Source organism: Camponotus floridanus, unplaced genomic scaffold, assembly GCF_003227725.1.
Source record: "Camponotus floridanus strain SB8 unplaced genomic scaffold, Cflo_v7.5 scaffold53, whole genome shotgun sequence".
Lineage (NCBI taxonomy): Eukaryota > Metazoa > Arthropoda > Insecta > Hymenoptera > Formicidae > Camponotus > Camponotus floridanus.
The window spans coordinates 220,972-241,353 of NW_020229692.1; the positions used below are offsets into that span (position 1 = coordinate 220,972).

The window sequence follows — 20,382 nt, forward strand, 5'->3', positions numbered from 1 at the left end:
CATGCATAAAATTTTAATAATATTACGAAGAGCAAAAAAAACATACATGTTATATTTCGTCGTGTATAAATAAACATAAAATGCTGTGAAAAATATTCCAGAGACATTTTACGTCAATATATACACACATTACAATTTTTTATTGAATTAAGATGCGCACAGCGGAAAACTCGCGAGATCTAAAAGTTACGGTAGATTGAACTCACTCACTAAAAAGCAATGCGCAAGCGATCGATCATTTCAATGCGGTCTCCTGATGAGAGACTGAGATTAAATATCCATTGTGCGGCCGCTATGTGTCTCGATAACATCTACCGTGCCATTGGACAGTCCAGATAGTTTGGAACGATTCTAATTATAAACATAGTCGGCCGCAAGAGAAGGCAATAAAGCCCCAAGGGTGGATCAAAACTTTGCCGATTATCGAATCTGCTTGCTCGACGTATCGGATAGGAAAATTCAGACATTGCCATACCACTAGAGGCGCCATATGTTCATTTTAATTATGGTTGACAGTGGTAGAAGGCAGGTGTATAATATAGAAGATGCAACAATATTACGTATATAATGATATTATATGTCTTTCAATTAATTGTCCTCGTTTTCAATCAAGTTCAACATGTTTACTTAATTATTTGTCTTCTCATTATTAATAAAAATTTATTATTATAACAAAGCATGTTTATAAAACCAGTCCTTATTGTTATTCAATATTCTTATCATTATTATTATTATTATTATTATTATTATCATTATTATATTATTATTATTATTATTATTATTATTATTATTATTATTATTATTATTATTATTATTATTATTATTATTATTATTATGAATTTCATTGTTCTATCATATAAGATCAGAAGATCTTATTTTCAAGATAGGAATTTGAAAAATGTGTCCGCCGTTATTATTTGTGTTAAAATCAAATAAATTTTCAATTAAGTTAAAATATGTTTAGTTAACGAAAGAAAGAATAAAATAGAATAGAAATTAAATCGAGATAAACGAAGGCACAATAACAAACGAAAAAAAACGAGGGAGAGTAAAGCCGAGGCGCAAATAAACGAGGTGTATTTTCTTGCTGCTATTCGTGGTTGATCACGAAGGGATGAGTCTACTTACGGCCAGTAGTGGCACTCGATCTGCGGTCAGACAATAAGGGAAGTTAGCTTACGCCAGCGCTTTGTCTATGGCCGATGAGTGATCTTCGAAATTGAGATGAAAAAGATGCCGGGCGGATCTACCGGATGCCCCAGCTACATGCGGGGATACGGAAAATATATGCGCCAACCCCAAGAAGCATGAAATGACAATAAGAGTGACAAAGGATCTCATTAACGCCGCTTGGAAATATCTCACGCGCGAGGAAATTTGATCTCGATATGGATATATCACGGTTACATTCACAGACGATTCGATATGGAAAGTAGGGCAACGCGATAAATTCGTCACGTTTTAATGAAATGTGCAACAATACGTTATTTTATTATATCTTTTCTTTTTATTTAATTTTTATCAAATCGTCGCAAAATTGTTACTAACGATCAGCTGACAATCAATCTAAAGTAATTATACTATATTTTTTATAACTACTTAGTGTAAATAGATTGAAAGGCGGATATTGACTCTATCTATATAAATATTGGAAAAATGTACAAGGAAAATGCTTCAGAGTTTCACTCTTTTTTTAATTCTTGAATACGTGAAGAAAATTCGATAAAGAATTGATACGAAATATCAGTACGTAATAAGATGAGACACGCTTGATGATACTTCTTCGAATGAGAGTCATTTAGCAAGGAGAAAAAAACAAAGATGCGTTTATTTATATATATTCAAAAGTAAGACGGAATGGACAGTAACCCACATCTTTTTAAGACATGAGTGATGACGAAATATATCTTCGATCGTACACAGGGGAGGATTCGAGTGAACGCGTCAAGTATCACACATGGAAGGTCCTTCTGACTGAAATGATAAAAGAGACATTCTCCGCTGGATACTAGAGAAATGGAGGATAAATTCAGAAAGCTGTAAATCTCGTGAAATTCTCTCGTCGAGGTAATGCGATCAAAAAAGATCACAAAACAGATCATCAGCGTAGGATGTAGGATATTGTTGAAATAATATGTACATATAAAAGTATGTTTTCTTCCGCAATTAATGAGAGAAAGAGAGATGATAGAGAAAAGAGAGACATTTGAATTTAACTCTAACAATAAGTGACATATTACTTCTTTTTTCGTTTTTTTTTCTTTTTACCATGTTAGTATATAATTTAATTAATAGATTTTCTGACATAAATCAAGCAAAGTAAAGATAAATGTCAAAATAAGAAGTGAGATAAAAAAAGAACAGCAGGCTGAAGTATGTCAAAGTGCAACGGACTGTGCCAGGAAGCGATAGAAAATGGACTAATATTCTCTCGCAATTTCTGTCCGTATTCTATCATTCTTCGACATACGCATGAATTAAATAAAACAATATCTTTAAATAAGCGTGAATTGCACACAATTACGACGCGATATGCGAATTCATTATTAATATTATAATATTTTGGAACAATTTTATTTATAATATCAGTTTATCTTGCATATCTACGCGTAAAATCAGTTGCGTTCTATCAGTCCCCTGTTTATAATAAATTGATTCTTTAGTGATAATCTTTTTTTCGCAACCTTTATGATGCTGGAATATTTATTATGCAGACGAACGGACGTACACGTCGACAATTTGGAGTTTGGAGTTTCCTTAATTCCCGCAACGAACTCACATCGTACTCGTTATGTCGCGCATGTTGCCGAAGGATTTTCGCGAGAGCATCCCGAGCACTAGTACGACCGAGTTTATGGAGATTAACCGACGACAATTGCGCTTCGCGACTCTTGTCGACCACCCATCATGCGAAATCCGCCATCTTAATCCACCTTATTGCGATGATTCGTGAAAAAATGCAGTCTTTTATATTATACCATTGTGCCAAAAAATATATACATACATTCAAATAATATTTAAGAATATTAATCGACATTATATTTTATCATGAATTTAAGATATCAATTTGTGACTGACAAATATTTTTTTTTCAATTTGACTTTAAAGTAATTTATTTTATAATTCCTAGCATTTTTGTAATTATATTAGTAAGATTTTTTAAGAGATTGCCCTCACATTTATTTATTAGAAATATGAATTTTCTCTCCATCATAAATTCGATTTAAGTTAAACCCAGCACAAAAACAAGATCATATCGTCAACATCAAAGAGAAATTTTATCAGTTTTGATTTTAAGATTTCCAATTATAACTCGACGTGCTTTAACAACCTGGTTAATTTCTATGAAAACTTCGCTCGATATGATTTTCTCTTGATGTTGAATGCGAAGAAAGTTCCCCAAGTGAATAAAAATAAGGAAAGTAATTAACTTGGAGAGGAACAGGTTTCAGGTATCAAAATATCCTGGATTCTTAATTATATAGCAATATTGTGATAGACGCAATTGTACATAATAGTCATTCATTTCGCGAAGCAAAATAAAAGATGCATTTTTAGGCACTCTTGTGTAGCGAAAATTGTTAGTCTGTCCCCTTCAATTTGTGTTCGACGATCTTCACAGACGCCATTATCGGGATGCCTCAGAGGCTCACGCCTTGGGATGTCGAATTTACTGTCTCTCGCCCGGGCAAGCGTGGTTTCATCAATTTTTGATCGATCACTTTTCACCTCGACTTGTGCCACACCATAGATGGATAAGAGCGACATCAAGAAGCGATCTACTATCTTCACTTCGGACTCATACTAAATTTTTCGTGTGAACATTCTTGTTCCTATGTCCCTCTTTTTTGCGTCCGTCTGTTTCGCTTGCTCTCTTAAGTAATTGCTCAAGAAGTCGTGGAAAACAATATAATTTAATAAATCATACATCGATATAAAAACAGCGATACTCACGCGGAGATACAAACAATGCTATTACGCATGTTATTTTATCAAAAATCACGAGTGCGCGAGTGTGAGCGTGTGCCGATAGTTGTGCGGCACGTGTTCGATATATCATCGCCACGGACGCAACAATGTATGTATATACATATATGAGACACATAAAATTTATAAATAAAATTCTATCTATTACAAATTAAAAATAATTTAAAAAAGCCTTCCTATAAACAAATTTTGATAGTTTTTGTATGTAATTTAAATGTTTCAAATAATTTTTATGACAGTGTCTTTTGATAATATTTATACACATTAAAATTATTATCACGAGGGAGAGATTTTACAATAATAATAAAGTGATGAATTATTTCGATAAATGCTTTTGTATTTATTTAAAAAAAATCAGCGATTATAAAAATACTTTAGTTTTATTTTTTATATTCTTCGTCGATGAGAGATATATTACGAAAAAAAGAAATAAGATTACTGGTTCACTTATGATCTTGTGACCTATTTGTTCTATCTGTAAGTGAAATAGATGATCTTTCTCCGATCGATATCATTCGCATTATTAATTGACTATTTTCTGGCGTTAATAATGCATCACAAACCACGCGAGTCTTTTTTAAAATTAATCACCCATTACAGCTTAAAAATTCTGAATTAAAATTCTCGCTTATATGAGCTTATAAATTCATGATGTATTCATGTTTCATATTTTACCGATTACATAATGTATATTGTTTAAAACTTGAATACATCAATTATACTTGAGTACATCAGTTGCACTATTTACATATATGTTTGTTGATCAAACCAATCAAATTTTATTTTGGAACAATGATAATTTAAATGTAAATCAAAATGATAACGTGGAATCGTATGCATTCCAACATTTCAATCAAGACAAATAATTTAGTAAGTTTTATATTAATCGGATATTAATTGGATAAAAAAACTCACTCGAATGATTACAATACGATAATCGATCACGTTTATGGCAAATAATATTTTATCGATTTTATAAAAATGAACAAATAAGGAAAAAAGGCGTTTCAATCATGTATGAAAAAGATGCTTGATGGATCGATAACAAGAAAATCGATACAAATAATGCTGCAATTATTGGAAGATCTACTTTCCGAATAAAGATTACAATGGATTAATTTGCAAAGTGAATAAGTCGTCAATTGTAGGAAATATTCAGTGTCACGGACAATTTTAACGAATTTTCGGTCTTAGCATAAGAAAAGAAAAATGCAAATATTATTATAAATGAAAAAAATCTTGTTACATATAATACTATATATATATATATATATATATATATATATATATAAAATATGTAACAAGATTATATATATATATATATATATATATATTAATTGCTTAATGTTTCAATGATTCTATACTGTATGCAAATGGCAATTAATTGATATACGTTAATATATATATATATATATATATATATATATATATATATATATATCTTGTAATTAATAAAATTATTTTTCATATCTATAGGAAAAATCACAACAATACATCAAAATTAACATACAATATACAAAATTAAAATATACAAAAATTAAGAGATATAAAACACACATACACACACACAAACACACGCACATGATACACGTATGAGTCTTATTTTTTATTAAAAAAAGAATTTTTTTCACAATAAATAAGTGTAAAAGAGATATCGGCAATTTTGTATCAGATATCTTTCAATTAATGCGCGTTGTCATATGTATATAAACAGCTTAAACATTAGTACGCATCAAGATATATTTTATGAAATTTACATGTATATTTCGAAAATTAACATAGCTTTGAGCATGCCTAATTGCAAAATTACACCGCAGTTCTCGTACATATTATATAACTTATTTGACAATTAGTACTAAATGTATTCGCATAAAGTTCAATGGTAAAAACGACTTCGATAACTGCACGCGTTTTAAAAATTCGCAACTTTTGAAATAAATTTCAAAAACAGTACTTCATCAGTTTTTTATGAATAATGTGAAATTTTACTTATCGTTATGTGAGTATATATGTATTCTTGTAATACTTCATTAACTATTTACATTAATTTCAATTCGATTAGTTTATATTAACAAAAGTTATATAAATTTTTTAATTTGCATGTAAATGAGTGATCAAATATCATCACTATTAACACTAATATTGATATTATAATACTAAAATTGATTTATAATTTATATATAGTAACTGCTGCGAGCCAAACGAGAACAGAATTGACACATTAACTCGGTTTATTTAAACAGATGTAAAACGAAAATATACAAACGAATAATTTTATTAATGTAGATAGATTAACACTTTTATTACATATAAACTTTGCTAAATAATCGAATTATAATTTTATTTTTTATTATATTTTTTTCTGGATTTAATTTATTAAACAAAGTAATATGAAATATTTGATATTTTATGTCTAATTATATTTCATTACTCACATAATTTATAAATAATAAATAATTAATAAATGCATCAAGCAAAGCTTTTAATGCGAAAATCTGCGCAACGTACACATGTACGATGCTCCTGAAAAGTAATTTATTTAATTAAGTATCGTAATTTTTGAGAAATTTCAATTAGAATATTTTTTTCCGATGATTTTATTAAATTTCCAAAAATAAATTGTAATGCTAGTCTAATCTTACTATTTATTTAATATTTTGTTTTTGTTATAATTATAAAGAAAGAAATTTTTTGAAAGTCAATTTTATAAATAATTCTCTTGAGCAATTATAGTTTTGCAATTTTTATTGTTATCACATATATGTATATATTGTACATATATTGACATATATCTCTTTTTTCTCCCTATACATTTTTCCCTCCCTCTAATGTTCGCGTATGGTTCAAGCTGCGATATGCACTGTTTGTTCGTAAAAGTCTTTTATAAACGAAGCACCACCCGTTTTGATGAATTCATCACAACGAATCTAAAAAAGGTCGCGCGACACAACGCAGGATATATCGAGATGTATTATTTAAGCTGTGGGAGCTCCTACAAACGCTCTCCAAAGCTAAATGAATATATTTGGTTCAACGATTACCTTAGAGGCAGAGGACATGCTTCGCTGATCGTGCGACCTTGTTTCCTGTTTACAAAAGAATCTCAATTTAATCTTGAAATGAGACCGAATATGCGCAATTAATGAATCTAGTTCACTTTTGCTAACATGCTCAATTATCAAATAAATTTGGTAGAGCGTAAGAAAAAAGCATATAATCATGGAAAAAATATAAAAAATATATAAAAAATGCATCTTTTCGTTGCTTCTTTCATTGATTTGAAAACTAAGTAAAAAAAAGTTTTCATGTTAGTAATTTATATTAGAAAATAAGAACTTCGTTATTAAAACTCTCTGTGACAATGAAAACGAAAGTAAGTAAAAAATATATGAATAGACAGTTTTTTATAGCAACCAATAAGGTTTTCTATAATATAAAACGTAAATAATTTCTTAATGGAAAATTAAGTTCGTGAATATTTTCGATTGCTTCAGATTTTTAGACTATTAAGTATAAGTCATAACTTCGCGTAATTTTCTACAATTCGTAGAATTTGCACATTCGTTGGCGGAGAGAGTGCGCTGTATTTGATTAATTATACTCTGCATTGTGATATAATTTCAATTACTTTGCTAAAAAAAACTAGGTTCATTTATTCCTGATAATAGTCGTAGTATTTTAGTTCATGTAATTAAAATATAAAGTAGACAATCTGGAAAGGATTTAATAATCTCTAAAAGGATTTAGTAATCGTTGATTCTTGTGTTCATTAATAAAAAAGTAATTGTTGTGTGTCATTCAGTAACGAAAAATGTTTTTAATCGTTAATACGTCATCTCGTCTTAATTTACAATTGTTTGAACAATACTCAACTGTCTCCCCCGATTTTGATGAGTTATGGATATGGCGCAGTAATATACAAAATATGCATAAATTATAAAAAATATATATTTTTTTTATATGTAAATCAATTTTGAGACGTTTAAAGCAAAATCGATTATATTCTTACGTAAATATCATTAAAAGAATATAAAATGTATAAAAAAAATTTTCATGGGAAAATTTAAATGACTTAAAATTTCAAATATCTGAATTCATTTCTTTTAAATATTATATTTTTCAAAATAATGTCCCTCTTTCTCTCATCTTTTTAATACTTGTGAAATAGCAAACACTAAAGATTACTTAATAAATTTAATCATACATCATAAAATTGTTTTTTAAAAATATCACAAATGATCTAGAAAACGTTATGAACGTTATATATATATACGTCTTATCCGTATTATAAATTAATATATTCCTTATTATTCTAAACGATATCTTTTTTATCTTCAAGAAATATTTATAAAATTATAGCAATTATAGCAATAAACAATTTTCATATATGAAATCAATGATGTGTTTTTAAATGTGTGTTTAAAAAACAGACTGGCTTCATATTTTTGATGATATATTAAAGATTAATAAAAAAATGAGACACTATGGAATGAATAAATACATATGCTGACTTCATTAAAATTTATGCAGTGACACTGTGACGCAATAGTATAATTTTATTTACAACTGCTTGACATGCAAAACACAATTGAAGTAGAATTGTTATATATTTTATACTTAATATATATAGTATGTATTTATTTTAATATGATTGTAAAATTTATGAAATACATTTTAAATAAAGAATTTTAAAAAAATATCATAAGTATCGCATATACATGTGCATATATCAGAAAAAATAACAGAATTAATTAAAAATAAAGAAAATGTATGAAAACTTGACACTATTATTAATTAAAACTAACGACTGTCATAATAAAGTTATTAAAAATTAAGTATTTTATTAGATTAGTTAAGATATATATATATATATAACATAATGTGTAAAAATTGTTGCTTAACACATACATATGCACAATATGCAAATAACAACTATTATAACAAAAAAAGTTATTATTAATAGCCAGGTATTTTATTTTATTACTTTTTGAATTATATAATATGTGAAAATTAAATTTTTTTGCATAGCAGCACTTTGATACATATAGAATACATATATTGTAAATAAAATATATTAATGTGTAATATTGCGTAGATTTTATGACGGAGTCAGTGCACCTGTTTACACATTTACTATGCCATTTTTCCTTTTAACCTTTGATATCTTGTCAAAAACATTCTTTATTTCGTTCCAAAAATATTAAACTAGCTTTAATTATAATATTTAAAAAACATGTTATTATTTAGAAATAATATATTATGTAAAAATAATAAATTGCCATATTTGCTTTCATAGTAATCTCTGTAAGATTATGAGGATTATTTGCTTTTATAGTTAGTCCCTGTAAGTTAACATTGATAACGAAAATAAAGTTGCCAAGTAATGAGTACCATAATTTAAGAAAGTTGAAACTCATTTTTAAAAAATGCGATTTTATAAAACTTTCATATATGACTAAATTTGGCGTTAATTGTTTTAAAATTTTTATTATCTTTTGAAAAATATAAAATTTTTGTGAAAAAGCTTATTATAAAATTTATGCCTGTAGCTTATAATATAATTTATAAATATTTATGAACATTATAAAAGATAAATTAAAAGTTGTGAAATTTTTATTTAAAATTTTTTTCATATTTCTTATCATTTCGATAAAAATCTCTTACTCTTTGTTCAGCAAAACGAATATCAATTTTGATTCGAAGGAAATCTTTTAAAATAAAATTAAGCAGTTATATACAAACATTCTCTTTAAATTTTATATTATAATATATTCGAAACTCATCATTTTTATAAGAAATATTTCTTTAAGCAAGAATGAAACGATTTCTTTAAGCAAGAATGAAAGCAAGAATAAGCAAGAATGAAAATAGTAAAGATAAAATAATGATTATAATTTAACGTATGAAAATGGTTTAATAAAATGCATTTACTTGATGATACAATGAAACTAACATAGTGTATACATTTTAATATTTTCAGTCATTTCTCGATTCAGTGACTATCAAACTGATAGTCGATTGAAATATATAATACGACTGAAAATATTAAAATTTTTCTTTTTGGAGGGTAAAACGGGTATTAAAAATCTCGAATTGAGATTGAATTTTCACTTGGTCTAATTAAAAAAAAATCGTGCCTTGTGCACAATAATCAGTTTCACAGAATAATTAATTTTTCTGTTAAACTGATACACGACCTGCGTTTTTCTGCTAGCCCGCGATTTAAAAAAATTGTGTTTTCACTTATTGTTGTAGAGGGTCTTCTTTTTAATTTAGTTCAGTCAATTTTCTTTTACTTTGTGATAAAATAAACTTATCTTGAAATTTCCTTATCAGTAATAATTGGCTTGCAGATACCATGTGTATATAATCAGTTGAATTTTTAAGGAAAAAAGATAATTTTATCTTTTTATCATATTTTATCAAAAGAAACATTTTTCGAACTATCGAAAGAAAAGCACAAACTATTTATCCTGACCATCATTGTTCAATATTTTTGTAAAGTATTAGATACAATACATACAAATATTAGATACAATAAATACAATATGGTAAAAATCGATACAAAGACAGACAATTTATATTAGTAAGTAAAAAGAGGATATCCAAAATTTTTAACATACAATTTTTACGTAAGATTTTATTTTTTTTTTAAATTGATTTTAAAAATTTGAAAAGTAATCATCATATGTATTTTTCAATTATATTTTTTCATATAATTTCTTTTAAAGTTTCCTATTTTTTAAACTTATGTTTCCTATTGTACAAATGCTATATATATAACTCTTGCTACAGATATAGCTCTATAATTATCGTTTTATATAACAGGTGTGCAAAAATTTATATAGAAGCTGCCTCAGCTTAATTCTTGCCTCAGTCATAATGTGGCGCTTGATCATCCTCGTTGCTGTTTTAGTGACAGGTAGATAATAGATTATATTTCATATCTCAATTGTATTTCATTAAGATTGTTTGTATCCTTTATATATTTTATTTGTATTTATCGTTTATTACTTATTTTAACATTTAAGTTAAATAATGTCCTATTTAATTTTATTTATTGAATTTTATTTATTTTAAATACATTTTAATTTAAATTGTATTATTTGTCGTATGTTTCTATAATTTATGTTATTATATTACTAATTAAAAATATTTGCTTACAAAAATAATTTTCTTTTCATATCATAAAGACATCGTTGTAATTATAATATAAATAAAATATTATTTCTATTTTTCTATGATTTTGTAAATTTTACAAATCTCACAAAAGTGTAAATATTTTTACGTATTTTTATATATAATATAGAATATGTTTTAAAATATAAAACATAAGACATGCAAAACAAGTAATGAAATTTTTAGTTCTAACAAGTCTGAAACATTCAATTCGATTTAAAGCCACATGTAATTTTGAAAATCTATTTATATGCACAAAGATATAGCACATATCGTCAAAATACGTAGTGCAATAATAATAGCGAAATAAAATTAATAAATTATATTTTTTTATAAATGTAGTTACATTATCTGACTGTAATATCAAACGTCGGTCAACGACAAGTGGAGATGATGGACATTATTGCGTTTGCAATGCACAGCAATGCGATCAAACACCGGATGTGATCAAGCCGACCAATCTCGATGAATATACCTTGATAACTTCAAATAAAAATGGTTTACGATTTCGTGAATCGAAGGGTATATTTAAAAATGTTAATTCTGATTACTGTAAGTATTTAATTTCCATTATAAAAGATAAAGTAAATTTTTAAGTTTTATTATATATATATATATATATATATATATATATATATAAATTATATAAATGTATAATGTATATGTATAATGTATAATGTATAATATATATATATGTGAACAGTTTTGAAATCCTAAACACAAAAGCCCAATATAATTCAACAATTAAAAACAATTGTCACAATGAAAGTATTTCGCGGAAGTTCTAAAAAAAATTTATAAATCCATCTCTAGGTCAGCTAGGAAAGATTACTGTAAATCAAACGGACATGTATCAAAAAATCTTTGGATTTGGAGGAGCAATGACCGATTCAGCGGCCATAAATATTCTGAATCTAACGCATAACACGTCCGATAATTTGCTAAAGTATAATGAATTATATAAAATACTTAAATTCTAAAAAAATTTTTCTAATTTAACGATTGTTATACGAAATATTTAAGAAGAATTAATGACTTTTATCAAAAGATGATAATTCTATATTTAATTTTTGTTTAAAATTATAGAAGCTACTTCGGCCCGCATGGGATCAATTATAACTTTATTAGAATGCCTATGGGTGGTACGGATTTCTCAACAAGACCTTATACTTACGCGATGATAGAAAATGACGTTTTACTTTCCGATTTCGATTTGCAACCAGAAGATTATAATTATAAGGTTACTTCATTTAATAATTAATTTTTTCATTATAAGACAATCTATTTTTTTAAAAACTTGTGAAGGAAAATTTTTACACTTCTCTAAAGTTAAAGAATGAATAATATAATTCATAGTTGTAAAGTATGAAATATATATGATCATTAAATATCTCAATTGTTTGTAGATACCGCTGACAAAGCGAGCGCAAGAATTAAAAGAAAATGAAATCAAGTTATTGACTGTACCATGGACTGCCAGTCCCTGGATGAAAACAAAATACAGTTGGACAAGCAATGCTAAATTACGCCCAGAATATCGACAATTGTGGGCAAATTACTTTGTAAAGTAAAGATATATTGTAAAGATATTGTATATTATTATAATATATTTTTATTAATTTTTTATTTATAATAACTGATCAGGATATTTATTTTTATAATGCATAATTTGTATATATATGTATGTATGTATATATGTACGTGTGTGTGTGTGTGTGTGTGTGTGTGTGTGTGTGTGTGTGTGTATGTGTGTATGAATCTATGTGTGGAGATTAAATTTCACAAGTAAATTTATATAAAAATAATAAAAATTTAAAATATATTGTTATAAATGTTTATTTTATTTTGTATACTTTTATATAGATATTTTGAAGCTTATCGTAATGCTGGATTGGAATTCTGGGGTGTGTCATCTCAGAATGAACCAGTCAGTTACCTCTATGCACCGAATATAAACGGAATGGTATGGACTGCTGAGGAAGAGCGTGACTGGATTATCGAGTATTTGTCACCAACCCTAAAAAAAAATGGCTTCGAGCACATAAAGATCTTTATAATGGAAGAAAACAGGCTGACACTTCCCGATTGGCCGAAAAAAGTATTTAAGGATCAAAGAGTAAGAGATATCGTTTCCGGAGTTACAGTTCATTTTTACTTCGATAAAAAAGTCAGATCGCATACGTTAACGGAAATAAAACGAAATTTTCCAGAGAAATTAATAATGTACACAGAAGCTTGCACTGGAGTTGATAAAGGTTGGTAAAGAATAATTTTTACATTATAAATTTAGCATATTCCAAAAGGTCTTTCTTAGTAACTGATAATTATTGAAACGAGAATAAATTTGACTAGAACGAAAAATTGATTATGTTTTATACATAGTTTTAACCACAGCATTTCCTCTCTCTCTCTCTTTCTCTCTTTCTCTTTTTCAAATACTATTGCAACAGTATATTCTTCAGATTAAAGTAAATCGAAAAATTTTTACCATTTTTTCATTCGGCAAAAAGTATCGAAATATATAGATCATAAAGATTGCAAATTTTCATACGTTAAAGCATCACAATCTTTGTAAAAAAATTATTAATATACCATTGTATTATTCGTCATATTTTCCAATTTTTAGTTCATGATACTCAATAATTGCTCATCAAAGAAAAAAATAGCAAAAGAATCCTTAGGTTCGATTTAATTCGAAAAATATATGTTTTTGCAATATGCATTTGTTAACAAATATAGCATATTTGTCAACAAATATTGTTAATAAATATTATATAAATTCTTTAGTTGTTATTATAACACATTTTTATAAATAAATCTTTTGTATGCTTTTAATCTTTTTCAAACAATTTCTTATTTATATAAAGTTTACGTTATGTGATATTAAAATATGAAAGAATAATTTTATATTGAACTTATTTTTGTTAAAATATTAAGACTCAAAGTTTTATAGGGCAAATACTGAGTTATAGTCAATGTGTTTGTTGCTTGTTATATAATATATAGCTAATTATAGAATAAATGTATATTTATAGAAAACGGAGTAATCCTAGGTTCATGGATACGTGGTGAGGTATATGCGAAAAACATTATCGAAAATATGCGGCACTGGGTATCTTCTTGGATCGATTGGAACATAGCTTTAGATATGACTGGTGGACCAAATTGGGTCAATAATTTCGTTGATTCACCTATAATAGTCAACAACAAACGTGATGAATTCTATAAACAACCAATGTTCTACGCTCTTGGACATTTTTCGAAGTTAGTAAGCATTACTCTTTTATATTTGGATTATAGTGTGTGTACACATACACATGTGTCGTAATGCCACATGTGTCTATATATGTGTCGTAAGATATATTTGTAATATTAATGATATAGTTCTTAAAACGACATAAATTCATGGAATAGTTAAAATTAATGTTTTTGCATATTTTTTTATTAGCGATTTAAATCATTATTGATTAAATTTTATTTAAATAGATATGTTCCACCTAATAGTAAAAGGATCGGTTCAACAATGGGAAATATGAAAGGAATTAAAAATGTTGCGTTTTCCACACCAGACGGTGGTGTCGCACTAATAATCTTAAATCTGTAAGTTTTTCTCTTGTACATATATAAACACTCTAAAATATTTAAATGTCGATTGATGTATTATGTATTCTATCCCTTACTTTGTTAATACCTAATATACATGATACATCATGAGGAAATTCTCGTATCAACTGTGTTTTTGTTTTTTCAGGAACGAAGAGGAGAAAGCAATTCTAATCGAAGATCCGAAGAAAGGAACAACGACAATAAATGTTTCTGGAAGATCCATTAATACAATAAAATATTGGAACATATAATAAGAATATAAATCCGTAGTGTCGATAGATATATGTATATATGTATATATGCGCGCGCAAGGCATAGATTTTAATACACATTTAAATCGTTTTAATTCTGTAAATTTTTTCTACTACAAAAAAAATATTCATGAGAGTTTCTTTAAAATAAAAAGAATTAAGAAATAAATTGCTAAACTACTTTTCTTATAATGTAACTTGCTGCACTAATAGTATAAATGGTTGTGTTGTTTTAAGAATTCTATTTTAACTATATAATTTCTATGCTTTGAGTATTATACACGTTATTGTTAATTAATTGGTTTGCAATTATTTGAAACTTCTGTATAACTCGAATCATTCTCATCGAGATTAAAATTCTCGCCGAGAATTCTTCTTTTCTTTTACTCTTTCTCTAACAAAAATTTAACAAATTTGATGAACGTAATGGAAATGTAGTTGTTCAAATGCATTCAATCTCGCTGAATGTTTAAAACATCTACCGCATTTAATCTGTTAAGCTATAATTTTAATATCAGCAAAAATAATTTAAACTTGAATATAATTCTTTTAATATGAATCTTAAATTTGTCTTAACATGAATCTGAATTATTTTTATTATTCTTATTAAGATGAATTATTTTTATTATTCTTATTAAGATTGATGATTAAGATCTTCTTATTAAGATTGATGATTTTTATTATTCTTATTAAGATTGATTGTTGAACGTTATTGCTACATAATTTTTTATTCATGCAACCTAAGTATAACTTTATATGGAATAAAGTAGGTCATAATTCTACGTGTCAAAGATAAAAATAAAACTGGTCAAAAATACAAAAACAAAATTTATAAAAATTAGATCTATTATATCTATTTTTATTAGATCTATTTTTAAGATGATAAAGTAAAATATTAACGTATTCTGTCATAGAATAAGTGTAATTACAATATAAAAGAAAAAGATCAATTAAAATTGTATTTGATGTATGCTTTACTTAAACGAAATAAAAATGACGCACGAAATATTTTGCGTTCTTCACTTTCTCATATATATTGGTACAATTATTACAACTATTTGTACACAATTGCGTTTACGTCCCTCTTTTTTTGCTCTTCTATATTGACTCTATATAATTTCTCATTTATATAATTCTTATCGCAAGAAATTTCCATAAGCAGTGCATTCTACGTCATACCAATATTTTTCAAGATCTCAAAAACCGATTCGATAATAAAACCAGCGCGAAAATGTTCTTATCGGACATGTCAGCAAATCTAAAAAATCGAGCGTCATGCGTGAATTTCAAGGGTGAAGGATATTCGGGAAGACAGAACGCGGACGGTAAAATAAAGCTTGGTTCGTGGATGTTTATCGATGTTATTCGAAGGACATTCTCGTTACTTCCGCGCGCACATTATGTGGGTCACTGGTCCAAGGTCTCGCCGAAACTATGCCCCGGGTTATCGCGCGAGCTCGTGCACCACGCCAGGTAATACGCTGCAGGCACTTCCTGTGTGACCCATATATTCCACCACGACATTGTTCTCTCCCCATATTTACGTCCAGATTCCAACAGGAGCAAAATATTTTTAAATATCTTACAAACTAGTTAAAACTATAATATTTATACGTTACTTAGACACATTTTGTAATACTTTGAGTATAAAAGGATTTTGTGCCGCGATGGATTTATTATGATCCGATATAATACCAAAGTTATAATAAATAAATAAGCTCTTTACTTCGCAATTGAAAAATTAGTCATCTTTTTGGCTAGATTTTGAGATTTGAGAAAAAAATAGCTTGGAAAAAAGATTTGTCGCTATTTTATTGATAAACAACGTTTGGCAAGCTTTTTAATCTTTCAACGATCTGAATAAGGAATGTGTATGCTTGCGGTATTGAATACAAATTTTCTTTTTTAATTCTTTATAAATATCCTTCAATTGTTTTTTATATTGAAAATTGTTTCAATGTAAGCAGAATACATTTCATTAAAAAAAAAAGTACAGCAGGTGTTGATAACACTTGTTTTTAACATCTAATCATATTAGATCAGTTTTTTTGAGATTTTAGAAAATCAATGTGTGTAAAAAGTAATTATGCGATAATAATTAGTCGAGTTGTATTTAAATGAACGAAAGAACTTTTGTAAAACAGTAATTTAAAATTACGTTTGATATTTTAATAAATAAGTAAAAAGAAAACGCTTAATTAAATAATCTCTTTGATTATCCAAAGTCAGCTAGAGTTTTATATAAAAATGAAAAATGTTTTCGTCGCAAAGAAATTAAAAAAACAATAAAAAAAAGGAATAATCTGTCAAAAAATGAAAATTTAAAAATATTTCGTGAAATGGAAATAATATATGAAGTAAAGAGGGAGGGGGGAGAGAGAGAAAGAGAGAGAGAGAGAGAGAGAGAGAGAGAGAGAGAGAAATGGAAAACGAGGACGTAGAATGGAGGTGAAGGTTGAAATTTAACACGAAAACCGTGCATTAGATCGATTCGATGTAGTCTATCGATCTTAGACTAATCTGCAATGGTTCCTAAAGAGAAAGAGAGAGAGGAAGAATTTGTTCCCGAACGTACCTCTTCACGCTCCAGGACATCTGTCGATAAGTTATTCAATTCTCGACTCTATTGGATTTCTCTCTCCTCGTGAGATGAATCCTCAGTTGCGGTTTAACTATATCTTCGTAGTCGTAACGACTCGAAAGAGGACGAATTCGTTTTTCGTTCATCTTTTAACGCATGTGTGCATCTATAACCGATTTTTGAACGAATAATTTCGTGAATTTGAATTTCATTCTCTCAAAGAGAATAAAAGTGAAATGATAGATAGCATGAGACATTGTTTAAACGCGAAGTTGTATACAATTATGAATTAATGTTGGAAGATGTGTCCAGTGAATGTATGGTCGTAATAAAATTCGTAAGTCTGTATGCTCGTGATAAGAAGCTCGCGTCTGATTTGCGGCTCCATTCATTATTAATGCCATGTATGCAATAAAAGCTTCTCTCTCCTGCTATACTACGTTACTTGCAACGAGAATATTGCACTTGAGGCGACGGAGGATTAAAATTCATAGATATCTTTGAGAATGGATGGAGCGTTCCTGAATATCTGGTAATGGTATCATTTCGCACATCGATCATTGCTATTTTCTGCAAGCAATGGGTATATTCCTTCTTTCTTCTACGTGGAAACTCTAATAAACTTTTTAGATATATTAAATTTTATGTTATGTTTTCTTTATAAATGATTTAAAAAAAGTTTTTCGAAATTTTACATTTTTAGCGTTTATGTACGAATTCTTTCTGTACCAAGATTACATATATCGAATAAAGTATTCGAGTTATGCGCGAAAGAATATAAGATTATAGACTTGCACGACGATACGTGCTTCTCGTACATGAAATGAACGATTATGCATCGACGATCTAACGAACAGCTGTGAAACGTGTTTCCTGCAATCTCGCAATTAAAATTTGCAGAGATGAAGAAATTAAAAACTGGATTTAGCTTATTGATATATATGAATATTATTCGTATTTATTCATATTATAATCGAGTAATTTATGCTGCTATGATTTTATCAATTCTCTCAAGTTCGTCTTGCAACACATAAGAATGGCATATGCATTTCAAGATTCGCGAGATTGCCGATATATCTTGTTTTTTTCTTTTTTTTTTCATCGACAGAGCACATTTGCATTCCATGCTTATGGAAACGTAACTATGTTTCTATCACGTGTGAATAATATTTTAATAAAAACTAGAAATATCCGGTGTTTCTGCTTTTCTCTCTTTCGCACTTCCTCTTTTTCCTTCTCTCTTCATCTGTCGATGTATCAAGGTCATCATTGGTGCGAACAAACGCGCAATCAAATAATCGATACAGAATGAGAGGAGGCGATCGCCGTGCGATTGCAAAAAATGCAAGCATTAACGATATATCGCCGACGCACGTTTAGTAAAAACAAATACATATCTGACTATTCCATATACATGCTTCCTCGTGAATAAAACTTGGATCAAAATCTCTCGAACATGCGGGTGAAAACCAACAATATTTAATTTGACGTTAAAAAAGCAATTCTCATAGTTGACGATATCTCTTGTTTAATTTAGGAAATAAAATTTTATAAAGAAAATTTACTCTTTTTATGTTCGAATTTCTTTTTACCATATATGGCGCGCATAATATTTGACATCGCTTATTATTAGAATCTTAGCATAGAATTATTTTTACATAAAACGTAAATAACGTATTGTAATTTATACAGTCTTTTCAGACTCAGATTGTGCATGTGGATAGATTAATTTCTAATTTCAAATTGTACTGCATAAATTACAAATGTTAAATGAGTTATATATACGTTTGTATGTATCAAATGTGCAAATGATTATGTAAATTTGTCTCAGTACATTATTATTTGCAAGTTTTTAAGTGTTCTCTCAACACTACTTCTTACTTTGTCAACATAAAATAATGCCATGTAAAATATTGTGTATCAATTAATTTGAAGTTACTTGATAATATTTAAATAAATACATTTTGTTTATTTTCCTCTATTTTGTGTGAAATTGTAAATTGTAAATTGGTTAGAATTGACGAATATTTATAATCGTTGATAAATGATTTGTAAATGAAGGAATGAAACACGTAATGCATGTTATATGTATCTATGAAATTATGTATCTGTGAAATTATATATGTATTATGTATCTTGAAATCTATAGTCGTATCTATAGTACGTACGATATTGAAGCGCATGTACAATATTTATTAGCAAGATAGAATTAATCGTAAAATTCGTAGAACCGCACGCGCGCAATTGTAGATTGAATGATATTACAAACAGTTATATACGAGTGATTAATGGCATCCATCTCTTATTATGTATAATTTTTTTTTATTTTATATATTTCAAATTAATTTGATAACTTTGTTGTTATATTTTAGTTATTACTAATTATATTATATATTATTATTAAAGTTAGTTAATAAAAAAATTTCCTTCTGTTATAAAAAAATTTGAAATCTACTATTTCAATATAACATTTTTTGTAGATTATAAGAAGATTATAATCACATTGAGATTAAAATTATATTGCATATCATGATAAAATGAAGCATATATATACGTATAAACGAGTTTAATTGCAATTAAGTACGAACATCATAAATGATTGATTGTAATTATAGCACATATGATAGCTTTATTTTCCACTCTATATATATATATGTCCACATTTACAGTTAAATGTAACTCACAAATCATTATCTATATGTTAACATCATGAATGTGATTTTTTTCCATTGGAAATGGAACATGCTTCGTTTTCAAGAAATATATTTCTTAACTGTA

At 27.6% G+C, this 20,382-nt stretch overlaps 2 protein-coding genes across 3 annotated transcripts in view; one reads left to right on the plus strand and one right to left on the minus strand.

Moving 5' to 3' along the window:
• The window catches only part of LOC105252011, a 125,699-nt gene that overhangs the window by 92,165 nt on the left and 13,152 nt on the right, over nucleotides 1–20,382 (minus strand). The gene's annotated exons all lie outside the window — the stretch shown is intronic.
• Nucleotides 10,565–15,086, plus strand: LOC105249005 (glucosylceramidase). The gene is made up of 10 exons (XM_025412617.1): nucleotides 10,565–10,573; nucleotides 10,816–10,909; nucleotides 11,509–11,718; nucleotides 11,980–12,112; nucleotides 12,253–12,406; nucleotides 12,573–12,733; nucleotides 13,030–13,421; nucleotides 14,202–14,430; nucleotides 14,653–14,766; nucleotides 14,918–15,086. Exons 2-10 carry the CDS (start codon nucleotides 10,870–10,872, stop codon nucleotides 15,021–15,023), a joined length of 1,539 nt encoding a protein of 512 aa, XP_025268402.1. The 5' UTR covers nucleotides 10,565–10,573; nucleotides 10,816–10,869; the 3' UTR covers nucleotides 15,024–15,086.

What these genes read in the sequence shown, in the direction of transcription:
- LOC105249005 (XM_025412617.1), top strand. Translation starts at nt 10,870, where the DNA reads ATGTGGCGCTTGATCATCCTCGTTGCTGTTTTAGTGACAG. An exon ending in TGGGCAAATTACTTTGTAAA is followed by an intron (nt 12,734 to 13,029) that starts GTAAAGATATAT and finishes ACTTTTATATAG; the next exon opens with ATATTTTGAAGCTTATCGTA. An exon ending in GCACTAATAATCTTAAATCT is followed by an intron (nt 14,767 to 14,917) that starts GTAAGTTTTTCT and finishes TTGTTTTTTCAG; the next exon opens with GAACGAAGAGGAGAAAGCAA.